Here is a 16331-nt window from a genome sequence, read left to right as displayed (position 1 = left end):
GTATTGAAAAAGCATTAAGTAGGCTAATCATAATCCAAACATTTGATGTTACACTATTAAAAAGGGTTGTGCAAATTGTAATAAAGACTACCGCTCCATTTGATTTTCTTGTAGAAATTATCCTTTACAAATATACCCTTTATCTTGCAATTTGTTATTTGTTAATTGGAAATAAATCAGGGTGTCATAGCCGTTTATGTGATCTTCTCACATCCAACCAGCATTCACTCTGTTCCAACCCCTTTATGGATAATGCTATAGTTGTAGATAACCCAGATTTTTCACATACATCCTAAAATGTAAATATGTTTTCCTGTTCTGTATATACTCAACATGTGTAAATAGTAACAAAGCACACTATGTCTTTTAAGAATTATTTATGAAGGCCTCAGCACAGTACATCCCTTAGCTTTCCAATGATCTGTAGGTTTCAACACCAAGCATTCTTGAAATTTGTTTACTCAGGTACATTTTCAATCTCAGTGCGACTCTACAATATCAGCATGTGTGGATGACAGATGTTGCTGCCTAATTACTCCTGAAACAGGTTGGAGTGTGGAGTGTGTACAGGAGAGCTTTGCAGGCCTCACCACCTGCCTGACTTCAACTGCAGCTGTATGGGACTCGCTTTACCTGATTTGGCTGTTAAGAGTTATAAAGAAAATAATAAACTGTTAGAGTACACTGATACTATAATGGACCTATCTCATTTACACTTTTATAAGGTTGCAGGACTGCAGTTTTGAAATCAAAGCCAATATTTGAATGAAATTTTTTCCTCAGTATTTCAATCTTGTCATTGATATTATATGGCTTACTGGTTCTATACTTAGTGTACATTCGGTGAATGACATGGAAGTTCCATGGAGAAGTTATGCAAGTGGCACAAGAGGGCATTGGAGGTTTCACAGACAGCATGAAGACAATAATAGGGGATGGAGGTCACAGAATGAGCATTTGGAAGGAGCATGGAAGGCATGGATAAGACCTATTGAATTTGCATTTCAAAGGATTCCCAAATCTGACTTCTCCGAGGAGTAGTGAAACCTGAACCATGGAGAAGCCAGCCCGGCTCCACAAAAATTGAGAGAAATGTGAGATGTCTATCCCCTGCAATGGAACTGGCCAGAATCCATGAGCATAGAGCACAGGCTCACTATGTCAGGAGTCCTGTAATTGGATGTCATCTACCATTTGTAAATGACCAGAGTTGATCCACCTCCGAGAAAATCTAGCTCAATAAATAGTGAAAAACAATACCACCAGGCTTGGGAAGATTTGAACCTTTGAGGAAACTAAAACAATAATTGGCAAATGCAGGCATAAATCAGAGGAATTAATATTCGAACACAGAATCAAAACATGGAATGAAGCTTGGAGTACAGCATAATGTACAACATTGGAAAGGGGCTTGCAGTTTGCTGTGGAAATGTTTTAAAGTAACAAAATATATGAGGGGAGTGAAAAAGATAAATTATTACAGATTGAACGAAAGACAGAAACTGTATGTAGCAGGCCTATTAAAACTTAAATAGGAGCAGGAAATTTGTCAGTAAATATTCTCAATTTTTCTTAGTGCGCAGTTCTAAAAACACTCAAGACACCCAACACACTAAACCAGCCCACTTGATCAGCACAACAACTCGCTAAATTCCTCTGTCAACATCTTCAAACCCCACAGGATTTGAACCTCTGTCCCACAGGATTAACTGGGACCTCCAGATTACTAGTCCAGTGACATTACTGCTTCTCTACTACGTTACCCAAGCGGTGCTTCTTGCCTTCAGTTAACTAGGTCACAAGTTCAACTTTTGTCTCCAGTTCTCCACTTCATAATTCTAGCTTTGAAGAAGTTTACACACCTTAGCATATTATAGTATATTAAAGATGTTGCATATACAAATTACCGTTGCTGTTTCAATTGTCCTAGCATTAGCCACATTTTGGGGTAAGAGAGCTCAAGGTTTCCACTACTATGTAGCAGCAGATAACAATTATGTCGACACCCAATTCAGCTTTCTGTCTTACCAAAATCATCAAACAAGCCAGACATCAAGTAATCTCTGTACGGGTACTAGACAAGTACTGTTTGAGATGCTGGAGATTTTGTACAGGTACTGTGCAAGTTCAGTTGTCACTTATTCTGAGGAACCACCATGTTGGACAATGGATATCTAATATCTCAGGCATGCGCCCTGGTCACCGGACATCCGCACCCCACAGCCACAAACCCTAGCAAATGAGATATGCCAGCCACTAAGAAGCCTCGTGCCACATCTCTGATCCACAGATAGAATGCTTCTGCACGTCAATGCTGCACTGGTAAAAATCCTGCAAGGCTACAGTCTGTTCAGGGTCTTGCACCCAGTTCATGGAGTAGAGAAGAACCATCTCCAGGTTCTTCACCTCAAGGTCATAGCACTTACTCAATTGGGCCTACCTCAATGCTTACAGTGTCCATAGCATGTATTACCTTGCCTTTTTAACTTGTTGTCCCTGCAGCCAGATACCACGCTCATTTTACTTCTGTCTTGCCATTTAGCACAGATCCGAAGGAAATAAGCTTGCCATGGTTGTCAGAAGGCCTCAGTTAAGGGAAACAACCTTCTTTCAGGGGATCTCAGCACTAGAAGTCAAGGGCAGCCTTCAATAATCAATCCAGAGGCTTGGAAATAGTCAGTCAGCTACACAGTGCAGTCAGAGTCAGGATGCTCTCCATATAAGGGGAGAGGAGTTGAACATCAAGCAGCCCACGACACATCTTGACTCTATCTACCTTATTGGGGACTGTTTTCCTCTTGGAAATCGAGAGGGAGACAAAAGTTGTAACACAGTTGTTATTTTTAGTGCATGTGGGGAGGTTTGGTAAAATAGTGAAGAAATCTTGATGGGCCTTACAGCAGAAATCCCTTCAAAAACTCAACGCAGCTAAGACTTAGCCAAAGAAATGTAAAATTCAGTGCAGATTCCTTATGTTCTCATCACATATGCCCACATATGTTTTAATGTATTTTTTTCAGTTTGGAAAGACGTAACCACAAGGATCAGACTGAGGGCATCAATTACTTCCTATCCACGTCAATGATTTAGGAGGAGGGGGTAGGCTGTAATGCATCCAAATTTGTTGACAATATAAAAATACGTCTGAGAGCATATGTAATGAGAACATAAGGATATACATATTGACCTGCTTTTTTACATGCTACCTCCGCAGCTAGATTCAAGGCTCATTTTACTTCTGTCTTACCTTGCATTTAGCACAGACACTAACGAAGTACAAGTAAGTTAAAAATCACAACACCAGGTTATAGTCCAACAGGTTTAATTGGAAGCACACTAGCTTTCGGAGCGACGCTCCTTCATCAGATGATAGTGGAGGGCTCAATCCTAACACAGAATTTATAGCCAGAATTTAGGCTATAAATTCTATGTTAGGATTGAGCCCTCCACTATCACCTGATGAAGGAGCGTCGCTCCGAAAGCTAGTGTGCTTCCAATTAAACCTGTTGGACTATAACCTGGTGTTGTGCGATTTTTAACTTTGTACATCCCAGTCCAACACCGTCATCTCCAAATCAGAAGTACAAGTAAGTTTGTCATGGCTGTCGGCAGGCCTCAATAAAGAATAACATTCACTTAATGGGTCTCAGCAATAAGTCAAGTGCAGCCTTCAGTACCAGATAGGTTGAGTCAATGGGCAAATGCTCGCAGATGGAGTTCAGTATTGTAAAATGTGAGGTCATGCACTTTGAAGACTCAAAAAGCAGTCTGTTATTTAAAAAGAACACACTCCAAAAAAAGAGGGGTCTGAGTATTCTGGTAGAGGAAACAAAACATTAACAGGCAGTTGCAGAAAGTAATTAAGAAGGCAAATGGAATTTGGATCTTTATTACTAGGGGGTTGGAGATTAAAAATAAGGAAGTTTGTTACAACTCAACAGGGTGTTGATGAAGCTGCCCTTGGGGTGTGGTGTACAGTTTTTATCCCCACATTTGCAAACAGAATATACTGATTTAGAATGCAATTCAAAAGAGATTCATTAGGCTGATTCTTGGAGTGAAGGGGTTGACTTTTGAAGAACAGTTAAACTGTTTGGCCTTTATTCATTATAGTTTAGAAAAATGAGGCTATATCATTCTATTAAAACATAGAAGACTTTAAGGGGGCTTAACAAGGTAGATGTTGAGGACATAGTTCCGCTAAGGGGGCTATCTTGAACAAGGGAACATAGTCACAGAATAAGGATAGCACTCATTTAAATCTTGAGATGCAAAGGAATTTCTTCTCACAGAGAGTAGTGAATGTCTGCAATTATCTACCATAGTGAGTTATGGAGGCTTAATCACTGAGGAGGAGGCAGATCAGATTATTGAAATATCAAGAAGTTGAGAGCTACGAGGAGCTGGCACAAAACAGGAGCTGAGGCCAGGAGCAGCTCAACAATTATCTGGTTGAATGGTGGGGCACACTTGAGGGCTGAATGGCTAACTCCTGCTCAAATTCTTATGATTTTACCATCTCCAGTCTGGAAGGACCCTGACACCAAGAAATTCAGGGGATCACCCATTTTCATAGCCAATGAGGACTACAACGAAAGCAGCCATGACTTGAGAACCTATTGTCCGACGAGAAATTTTGAGATCACAACCCAGGGCTTTCTCCATATGCAGGACGAACTGCTCTCACCATTGCCAATTCTGCCTACTATTCCAACTACAAGATACTTTCATAAATTCAACCAAAATCTACAGAGACTCACCAGCAACAAACTATTAACTGTTGCTATTCGATTTAAATCGCTCAGGTTTAAGAGCGTTTCTTGCTGCAAAATGCAGGTTCACCTGTACATACTTAACAGAGGCAAGTGGCTGCTGCAGGAAAGTCAGAAACAGCAATGTTGGTGTCAATCAGTGTTACACGTGGACTACCATCACAGTATGACTATTTGGCACACTTCTCCTATGCACACCTAACACCCTGAACATTTCCCTCACCAAGATGGCATTTGGCATGAACCACACCAAAAGTGGATGCATGCAGTCAAATACAGTAATTGCTTCAAAATTACAAGTACTGGGGAGACAAATTTTGAGCCATTATTTAATGTTTAGATATCACTACAAAGCAAAGTTTTGATGTGTTCATAAGCAATAGAAGTGTCTCTGGTTTGAAAGAAGAGCCAAACCTTACAAACAAATGAGTAAGTAGCATTCTCACTTGCAACACTCTAAGATGCTAACAAATGAGTGAGAGTTCAAGTCTTGCTCCTGAGGCCTGAACGTAAACCAATCTGACACTTCAGTGTTGCACTCTGGGAAGGTGCCAGCTCAGTTAGACGTAACAGATGCTACCTTTTGCAAAAGAAATGGAGTGTTCTCCCTATTGTCTGTGATTATTATTTAGTCTTCAGATAACATTAAAAACAGATTATCTGGTAATTATCATACTGCTGTCTTTGGGGCTTTGCTAGATGCAAACTGGCTAACAAATTTGCTACAGTGCAGAGTGGTTAAATTTTGAAATGTACTTCAATAGCTGTGACTGTTTGGAACTTCATCAAACATCATGAGGGGCATAGATAAAGTGAAATGCAAAGATCTTTCCCCTAGGTTTGGGGAGTTCAAAACTAGAGAATTTTAGGTTTAAGGTGAGAGGGGAAAGATTTAGACCATAAGACATAGGAGTGGAAGCAAGTCCATCGAGTCCACTTTGCCATTTAATCATGGCTGATGGGCATTTCAACTCCATTTACCCACACTCTCCCCATAGCCCTTAATTCCTTGCGAGATCAAGAATTTATCAATCTCTGCCTTGAAGATATTTTACATCCCAGCCTTTACTGCGCTCTGTGACAATGAATTCCATAGGCCCACCATTCTCTGGTTGAAGAAATGTCTCGTCATCTCCATTCTAAGTTGACCCCCTCTAATTCTAAGGCTGTGCCCAAGAGTCCTAGTCTCCCTGCCTAACAGAAAAAACTTCTCAGCATCCACGCTTTCTAAGGCCGCCATTATCTTGTAAGTTTCTATTAAATCTCCCCTCAACCTTCTAAACTCTAATGAATACAATCCCAGGATCCTCAGTCGCTCATCGTATGTTAGGCCTACCATTCCAGGGATCATCCGCGCAAAACCCCACTGGACATGTTCTAGTGCCAGTATGTCCTTCCTTCGGTGTGGGGCCCAAAATTGGACACAGTATTCTAAATGGGGCCTAACTAGAGCTTTATAAAGTCTCAGAAGCACATTCGCTGCTTTTATATTCCAAACCTCTTCAGATAAATGACATTACATTTGCTTTCTCAATCACTGACTCAACCTGCAAGTTAACCTTTAGAGAATCCTGGACTAGCACTCCCAGATCCCAGATCCTTTTGTACTTCAGCTTTATGAATTTTCTCACCGTTTAAAAAAATAGTCCATTCCTGTATTTTTTTTTCCAGAGTGCAAGACATCGCATTTGTTCACGTTGAATTTCATCAGCCATTTCCTGGACCACTCTCAAACAGTCTAAATCTTCCTGCAGGTCAGACAGCATCCAGGGAACAGGAGAATCGACGTTTCGGGCATAAGCCCTTCTTCCTCAGGGCTTATGCCCGAAACGTCGATTCTCCTGTTCCCTGGATGCTGCCTGACCTGCTGCGCTTTTCCAGCAACACATTTTCAGCTCTGATCTCCAGCATCTGCAGTCCTCACTTTCTCCTAAATCTTCCTGCAGCCTCCCCACCTCGTCAGTATTACCTGCCTGTCCACCTAACTTCATATCATCAGCAAACTTCACCAGAATGCCCCCAGTCCTTTCATACAGATCATTAATACATAAAGTGAACAGTTGCGGCTTCAACACTGAGCCCCGCGGGACACCACTTGTCATCAGCTGCCATTCTGAAAAAGAACCGTTTATCCCAGCTCTCCGCCTTCTGTCAGATAGTCAGTCCTCAATCTGTGCCAGTAGCTCACCTCGAATACCATGGGCCCTTACCTTACTCAACAGCCTTCGTGAGGCACGTTATCAAAGGCCTTTTGGAAGTCTAGATAGACAACATCCACCGGGTTTCCCTGGTGTAACCTACTTGTTATGTCTTCAAAGAATTCTAACAGGTTTGTCAGGCACAACCTACCCTTACTAAATCCATGCCGATCTGTTCTAATCTAACCAAGACTTCATAAATTTCATCCTTAACAATGGATTCTAGAATTTTACCAACAACAGAGGTTAGGCTAATCGGCCTATAATTTTCCATCTTTTGTCTTGATCCTTTCTTGAACAAGGGGGTTAACAACAGCGATTTTACAATCATCTGGGACTCTCCCTGACTCCAGTGACTGTTGAAAGATCACAACTAATGCCTCCATTACTTCCTCAGCCACCTCCCTCAGAACTCTAGGATGTGGCCCATTGGGGCCAGGAGATTTCTTAATTTTTAGACCTTTTAGCTTTTCTAGCACTTTCTCTTTTGTAATGGTTACCATACTCAACTCTGCCCCCTGACTCTCCTTAATTGTTTCTCATGTCTTCCACTGTGAAGATTTAAAAGGGAACTGAGGGGCAACTTTTTCACATAATTCATTCCATATATGCATCACATGCTGTCAGAGGAAGTGGTAGATAGAGGTACAGTTATAACATTTAAAAGACATTTCGACGGGTGCGTGAACAGGAAAGATTTAGAGAGATATTAGTCAAATGCTGGCAAATGAGACCAGCTTAGTTTGGGAAACCTCGTCAACATTGATGAGTTGGACCAAAGTATCTGTTTCCATGCTGTATGACTCTATCTAAACTTCTGTCCAAATGCAACACTCTAAGATGCTAACAAACCCTCCAGTAAAGAATAAAGTTAAGTATCAATTAGTAAATCTTCAAAGCTTTGCAGCATTTAAAAATAATACTGGATCAATCATAATCCTATTCCTTAAAAATATCTGCTATAAGAGGTAACACTGAAGAGTGGCCTGGTACATTTTGAAAGTATACAAGCCTAAACCTCAAGCATGATGTTTTGAAGGAAATTAAGTGCATATTGTTTAATTTAATGCAGAAGATAAAACCATTCATTAAACTATTAGCATGCTTTTATAAATCTTCTGGTCGTTCGTCTAGACAGTGTTGGTCAATCCTCTAAAGAAGTGATTTCCTTCAGTGTGCGAAATGCTGCTCCTTTGACTGTTGGATAAAAGGGCTACAAATGTGCAATTGAAATATGTGAATTTATAAACTGGCCAGGCCAAAATCAACAAAATTGCTTCTAGATTGCTTTGCTAAAAGGATTTTTAAGGTAAATAACATAAATAAAATTTTTCAGAGGATAATAAAATTGGTGTTTATTCTGTGTGCAAAACTTTAACATCAGTTTTAATCAAAAAAATATTATCCCTTCCACATTTGAGATAAAGTAGAACAAAATTGTTTGTTATTATAATGGAAAAATTTCTGGCTGTGTAACAGGCTGCTCCTTTTGAGGCACTTTAGGTGTTTGAAGTGGTTTCTTTGAATTCCAGGAGGAGCAATTACTGTTTTATATGCTGTTGCAATTGTTTTGGAACTTTGCTGCCAGAGGAAGTGGAGGAGGCTAGTACAATTGCAACATTTCAAAGGCATCTACATGGGCATGTGAATAGGAACGGTTTAGAGGGATACGGGCCAAGTGCTGGCAAATGGAACTGGATTAGGTTGGGATATCTGGTCGGCATGGACGAGTTGAACCGAAGGGTCTGTTTCCGTGCTGTACATCTCTGACTCGATAATGAAATTTCAGTCCTTGTGTTTTCTGTTTCTTTTCTAAGCATGAATGGGTTGATGTAAGTGTTGGAAACTTTTTTTTCCCGTAATGCTTCAGCAACTGTTTGGTTGAAGAGTCAGATTGTAAGATAGTGAATGCACAATAAAACAAAGCAAGTTAAAAAGTTCAGAGCATGGCCTATATTAGATACCAACTGGGTACATTGGCTATTCAGGAGTGGAGATCAGCAATGTGTTGGAACACAAATATCATGCACTTACTAAGATACAATGTAAACATGCTTTCAAAAGATAAGGAGAAAAGGATGAATCCTATCAAAGTTTAAACCTAGGACCTTTTATGTTCCAAGTCCAGCGCAGCTCTAAGTTAAAATGGTTAATGCTGTTTCATTAACCAAGCAAAGGAGATTTGGAAAAGAGGTTTAGTTTATATGCTTTTTTTTGCTAAAGTAAGTACCTAAATTAATTTTCCCTTATGTAAAAAAAATTCACCTGGGAAAAAAATCATAAATGCATCCTGCTCAGAGGAGGCAATTCATCATGGCAGCTCTGGGAGAGCGATATATAATTAGTCCCACGGATATTCTCTTTCCTTGCTGGCCAGGAATTTTCAAGTATATAGCTGATTCCCTTTAGAAAAAGGGACAACAATCTGTTTCTGCCACAGAAATTGCATTAATAAGTCATTACATAAAAACACTTCTCTTCATTTTCACAAGCCATCCTGGAAATACTCAACAGGTATCTGGTAGCCCCTGTGGAGAGCTTTTGCATTTTAGCTCTTTTTTAAAGTTTTCAGCAGTATTTAACTTTTGATTTCTTCATATCCACAATAGTTTCTCTGCTAAATCGTTTATCTCTGCTTTCTAGCTGATGACCTTTCTGCCAGTGAGAGCAATCTTTCCCTATTTATACTTTCAAAATCATTCATAAACTTTGAACACCTCCTCTAAATATCTTATAACCTTCCTTGCACCAAGTGTCTCATGTCCCTCCACACAACTCAAGTCTATCCTCACCTGCACAAATCTGGGAAGCATCTTCTACACCCTCTTTAAGGCCTAAAGAATGATGCCCAGGATTGGACAAAATACTCTACATGAATACATACTGCATGATGATAACCATATGCCTTTAATATAAAAGGAGCTGGCCAGTGAGATGGAGAAAAATACAGACAGCTAAGTTATATCCAAAATACTAATTTATTGGTCTGCTATAACAAGCTGAGAGTGATGTCAATGTAGCAAAGAAAACTCTGGACTTGCTTTAGATAGTTTCAAAATCAAAAGAGTTAAAGGTAACTATATTAATAAATAATAGAAGTATATGCAAACAAAAATGTAGGCTTGAGGGGCAGAATTGTCTAAACCTGCTCCTAGTTCTTATGTTCTTAACAATAGGGCAGTACCCAAGAACATTTTGATTGAGGATACATTACCGAGCAAGTACAGTAAAAATGCATAAAAAGCTGCAAAATGAAGCCAAAATATGGGAATCTTAATGAATAAGCCAAATAGTACATATAACAAACAGAAATAAAATATGTAGGATAATTTGCATATTTATAGCACCTTTCACAAACTCAAGACATCCCAAAGCACTTTCCTGCTAATTATATATCAATGAAAATGTGATCACCGTTTTAAGTGAAATGTGATAGACAATTTGCACACAGTAATTCTCACAAATAGAATTGAGATATGAGAAAATAACCCGTTTTAATCGTGTCAGTTGGAAGATAAATATTCACCAGGATACTGAAAGCAATTAGCTCCTTTTCAAATAGTGAAATAATTCATCTCATGGTGTTGAAGGCCTCAGGTAAGTATTTCATCAGAAAGGAGGCACCCTCAAGTGGAGGTGCAGCACTTACACTGTGTTACAGTACAGATGCTTTTTTTAAAAAGTAAAAGCAAACATACAACCAAAAGGAAATGAGAACTGACCATGACAGTACAACTTAAACTAATAGGAACAAATTCTTCCAATGACAAATGATCAAAACAAAAACTCCTTGACACTTAATGGCATTACCATTGTTGTTATCACCCAACATCTATATATTGGAAATTATTGACCAGAAACTTAACTTAACCAACAATACATATATACTGTTCTTACAGAGATGGATCAGACACTGGAAATAACACAAAAAGACATTTCATTGCCTGATTCCTAAAAACCATCCCAAAAAAGAGAATTCAGGAGTGTGATAATATACTCTTGCCTGAATGAGTGCCACTCCAATAATGAGCATGTAGTTCAATACTATCAAAAGCAAAACAACCTGTTTGATTGGCGCTCCAACCACCAACTTAATTATTAACTCCTTCCACCATTAATGCAGTGGGAGCAGAATGACCCATTTGCAGGATACAAAAGCACCTTTTAAAACTGCAAGTCCTTACCTAACAACACTACAGGCAGCCTATACCACATGGACTTCAGTGGTTCAAGGATGAGCATGGGCAGAAATGCTAATCTTAAAAGTATTTGCATTCAGCAATGAACAGCATGTAAAGGATGTAAATTGAGTCAAAAGTAGGAAAATATTTTAAATAAGTTGTTTTTTCCCATATGTATTTGATAAATAAAAGGAGCATTTTATACATCATAATACTTCCTCCTAAATTTAATGAGTTTGATAATGTTTGCAAAGTTTAAAAAATTGTAAGGATCTGATAACACAAATGAGGATAGGGATGTTCCACTACAGTGGAATTATGTCAAAATCCTTTAGACTGAAAAGGTGTATATCATAATGCTTTTTAAGGAAAGTGAGAGGGGCGGACATTGGAATTATGGAGCAGTTAGCCTGATATCTGATGTTGCAAAATTGCTAGTGAGTGAACACGTTGAGAATTTGCAGCTAATCAGAGAGCAAGCATGAAGGTTGGTCATGCCTGATAAATGAGATTTTAATGTTTTGGAACAATGAATAAAATAATGGCATGTAACATCTTTGGATAGTTATTTCAATTGACTGTCAAAAAACATTTGATTAGAGTACTAGTGTAATAGAAAATGCTAATCATATTTCAAGTAAAACCTTGCTTGCAGAACAAGGAAACATTGTGACATATAGAAAAGAAACATAGTATTTACCACATTTTATGATTAAGATTCTATCCCAAAATGTTTTACAGCCAATAAAGTACTTTTGAAGTGTAGTATTATAATGCAGCAATCATTGCAAGCAATTTGTGTAAAGTTCCACAGATAGCAACAGTATCATGACTAGGTATTCTATTTGTTATGATGTTGGGTAAGGACAAACAGTGGCCATAACATAGGTAGAATTCCCAAGTGCTTCTTCAACATAGTGTCATGCACACCTTCAAAGCCATGATTCTATAAATGAAAGACAGTACATCCAAAAGTCCTTTTATCCCTGCCTTCAACAGAGTGCCACCCTAGATTTTATGCTCACAAATTTCTGCTTTAGAGGCAGGAGTGTTAAAAATCCATAAACTATTCATATAAAAAATAATCAATGCCTGGACTGGACATCTGGAGAGGATAATGGTGGCTAAATTCAAGAAATTTAAAAGAGGGTGTGGCTGGTAAATCATATTCTCATCTGGATTTACTCTTGAGTAAAAAGGTTAAAACTGAAACAAAGATTTGCACTGGCAAGTTAAATATGCTGGCATTACCTTCAGCCCAGCAATGTTTTTCCTTTAGCAATATTATTCTTTATTAGAGGTTTTTTCCCCAAACTATTTGAGAAGCTAAAACTCAGCTTAAATTATGAGTTGTCATTGAGAGATATCTCCATCAAATGGACAGTTCAAAGATATCTTACTGTTCAATTTTAGTTTGAACCAAAAGACACAGCATTTTTTTCAATGGTATTCTTTTTGCAATCTCATTATTTAGATCTGGACAGTTGTTAAATTTTGGCCGAGTGGTCAATTAAACATTGATTGGTTGAAACTACTCTTACCAATTAGTAGGCAACATTTTAAAATCTAAGAAATATTCAAAGGAGACACAAATTATGGATACAATAATTCTCACAAATGCTATCATTGCATACTGTCTTTTTGCGTTGATACTTACAGAGTGTTGAATATGTACGATGACCCTCTGATGAATGGCACATTATCCAGCTGATGCCATTTCCCAGCCCCAATGCAGGATAACAGCCAAGAGGTACACGTGCACAAAATAGGACAAGAGGCATTTTGGGATTCAGTGTTCTCAGTGGTGGTCTGCATTAGACCAATATAAAGATGTCTACAAAGCAGCAGTATCACTATAATATGGCCAACTGCCATATTTTGTACCCTAATTAGTGAACCCACACCTGGGCTGCCGGGCCACTCGGTGCCCGCTGCCCAGAAATTTGATGTCCAGAATGTGGAAGGATGAACTTACAACTGGATGCTTGGAATGTGATCTTAAATAAGGTCTGGCACACAGTGAAGAAATCCCAAATCTTAAAGCCAAGTGGTGGTTCCTCTGTGCCCCGGTGAAGCCACCTGTTGTCTTAGGCTTGAGACGTTGGGCCCTGTGGGAGTGCAACCTGGAACGACAGAGCCACAAAAGGGAGGCCTTGACGCCTCGGAGGTCGGAGGGCCCTTGCCTCGATGAGCGAGCCCAGGCCTCCCCGTCCGCGTCTGGGAAGCTCTGCCCCTCCTTGACACCCGTGTTGGTCGCTCACACCGAGGCCTGGCAGGAGGATATGAACCCCGCAGGCCCCGATGCAACTAACACCATTGATGCCATGTCCCCCCCCAAGTCACTCTCAGGCGCTGCTCCGATTGATGTCCACCCGGTTACCAGATGGCGGTTGCTAGGCACAGCGTTCCTTCCCATTGTGACGTCTCCAGCCTTGCCCCTTTGCGTCAACCTTGCAGTGCAGGAGAGCAGACAAAGCCAGCAGCATTGAATCCCACTCAATGTGCTGGGACGGATGGAAAGACAGGACTTTCATCCCCATCCTTAACACTGCTGATGGGAAGCACCTGCTACTGCTTTAGTCTGCATTTTCCATTATTCATGAAAAGGTCCAGTTCTTATCTCGCCAAGCAGTTGCAGTTGAAGTTGAACATTCAGCCAAATGTACAAGCTGTAGGCATTCAAAAGGAACATTTTATTTCACAGAGTTCGACAAATAGTCCACAGTCATTCGCAACATGGCTCACAAAAGACAACATACTGTATAGAAATCACCGACCTTTGTAAGTATCATACCAGTAATTCTTCCATTTTGGGGAATTTGTTCTTCGCCTACTTTCCCATTTTGTTCTGTGTTGACTCCTTACATAAGTGAAGCTCAATTTTCTTCCTTGGTATGACATCTTCGCGAACCGGCAGCTCAAATATTAGAGCATCCACTCATCGGTGATCCCCATCTCTAAAGTTGTCAAATTCTTCTCTGAACAGCATAATCTTCGCTGAAATACGAGAGAAGAAAACACATGCTCTGTGGCGTTATACCAGGGATTTCTGTCCCTCAGTGAGCAGCATGCTCTCTTGCCATCGACTGCACGTAGATATCGTATTGTCGGCATTCTAAGTGCGAGGAATCTAGCACCTAGATCAAATCTGCAGTGTTGCGAGCTCAATTATAATACTGAAATAATCAAGATACCAATACTCAAGAACAGAAGACTCCCTCTCAAAATCCCCTTGTATTCAATCACTGTATCACGCTATTAAACTTATTCCTCACATTCACGATTATTAGAACCCTAACAATACCAACAACCCAGATCTCAAACACAGACCACAACTATTCCCAAATTCTCCAACCGTACTGAACACCATACAACACAAGATACAAGATGTCAGCAAATCCGTCCACTCATTAGAACAAGTGTTGATTATCACAGGCAATGGTAGCACAAAGGGCATAGCAGCCAGCAAATGATGAAGAAGCAGCGTTCCGAAAGCTAGTGCTTCCAAATAAACCCGTTAGACTATAACCTGATGTTGTGTGATTTTTAACTTCGTACACCCCAGTCCAACACCGGCACCTCCAAAGCAAGTCTTCAGGTATTCTTAACAGTTAATCCTCTCTGGGTCTTATGGCACTTATTGCACTTCACAGTTTGCGAACCAAGATGCTTTTCGGATCCACTTTCCTCTCTCTCCACTCCAATTCTTTCTATGGAATGGAGAGAGGAAACTTCAATGTAAGTAGAAGAATAAATCATCCTTTGGAAGTTGGAGCACAGCAGTAACTTGTCCATTGACGCAAATGTGCCAGCAACCAGGGATCATCGATTTAAAATAATTGGCGAAAGTATTAGAAGGGAATTGAGATTTTTTTTCATCCCGTGGGTGTCTTTGAAATTTACTGCATTAAACAGATGCTCGAGGCAAAATCCTTTATATTTAAAAATTACCGAAATATATACTTGTTATAATTTACAGGTTTACAGATTAAGACCTAAAATTTTGGATTAAGCTGGATAAGCTGTCTTTTCAGCTGTAACAATGAGTTTAATGGACAACTTTGGAGCATAAAATTATTTATGTACGACATCTTGGATTCTGGGAAAAAGCCAGCACTAGTGAAAACGTATGTTCTCATTCTGCCTCACTAGCTGTAGAGTAGAAATGGACTTTTCTCCTACCACACTAACCACCCTTTATTGAGTAGGAACAGGATAATTTATCCCGAGTTTCCTCAATCGAGTTAAAAAACGCATTTCGCCATTATCACATTGCTGCTTATGGGACCTTACTGTGCATTCTAACAGCAACTACGTTTCAAAAGCACTTCCATTACGTTGAAACACTTTTAGGCATCCAGTGGTCATGGAGGGTTGTGTAAATATAATGTTACATTGCATTTAGAACCCTAAACACTACGGCTGTTTTTATTGCTTAATTCCAAAATGTGTTTTTCAAGAGGATTACTACAAAGAGAAGGTAGCTGCAGATGTAAAACAAAGTGCAAGACTGATGGATATAACACGTAAAGGTGCTAATAAAGCTTTAAACAAATTGGACTGTGATCTCTGGTGACTACAAAAATAACAAAGGGCTGATGGCTCCCCTGCTCAACAGAAAAACACTCCCTGCAGATGATGTCCCAAACCAGAAGCACATTTTATGTTTTTTCCCCTTTTAAATACACAAGGACAGGGTTAAAAAGTCAGTTTTAACTCCATTGGAATGGACTGAGGGGTACTGAAAGTTCTCATGTGTACCGACCTGTATGTGAAGGTCACAATCAAAGAGTTATTATTTAGTTATCCTGTATTGTAGGTAAAGATCCCCTCTAACTAAAAATCCTGCAAACTAGTTTTTTTTTTAAAAAATCAGGACAAAGACATTTCAATCAGCCTCCAAACACGAGAATCTCAAAAATCAACTATCAATGCCAATGCTACCAATAATCCCCAGTGCAATGGCCGAAATATTCAACCATCCACTCTACAAACAAATTAAACACTGATCTGTATACTTTTTTTTATTGCTTGTATCATTTTGGACTCACCTCTTAATTCTAAGCTATGTGCATATATGGAATGTTAATATTTATGTAGTAATAAACTTGTAAATACACTATAGTAATGAATGCATTTTTCTTAATTTAAAGAAAGCCTGGTTAAATTGATTTCTTACA

At 39.4% G+C, this 16331-nt stretch overlaps 1 protein-coding gene across 4 annotated transcripts in view; it reads right to left on the bottom strand.

Moving 5' to 3' along the window:
* The window catches only part of LOC122539990 (leucine-rich repeat-containing protein 37A-like), a 212278-nt gene extending 198766 nt beyond the window's left edge, over nt 1–13512 (bottom strand). For all 4 annotated transcript variants that reach the window (XM_087977903.1, XM_087977904.1, XM_087977906.1 and 1 more), the window contains exon 1: nt 12809–13512. In XM_087977903.1, coding sequence (XP_087834029.1) covers nt 12809–13026 — 218 coding nt within the window. In that variant the 5' untranslated portion in view covers nt 13027–13512. The remainder of the gene's footprint in view (nt 1–12808) is intronic.
* Nucleotides 13513–16331: the final 2819 nt, after the last annotated feature.

The sequence above is a fragment of the Chiloscyllium plagiosum genome, unplaced genomic scaffold (genome assembly GCF_037043375.1).
Source record: "Chiloscyllium plagiosum isolate Xiang-an unplaced genomic scaffold, Cpla_swu_hap1 HiC_scaffold_32, whole genome shotgun sequence".
Lineage (NCBI taxonomy): Eukaryota > Metazoa > Chordata > Chondrichthyes > Orectolobiformes > Hemiscylliidae > Chiloscyllium > Chiloscyllium plagiosum.
The sequence above is the reverse complement of the archived record's forward strand: the minus strand, read 5'-3'. Positions and strand labels throughout refer to the sequence as shown.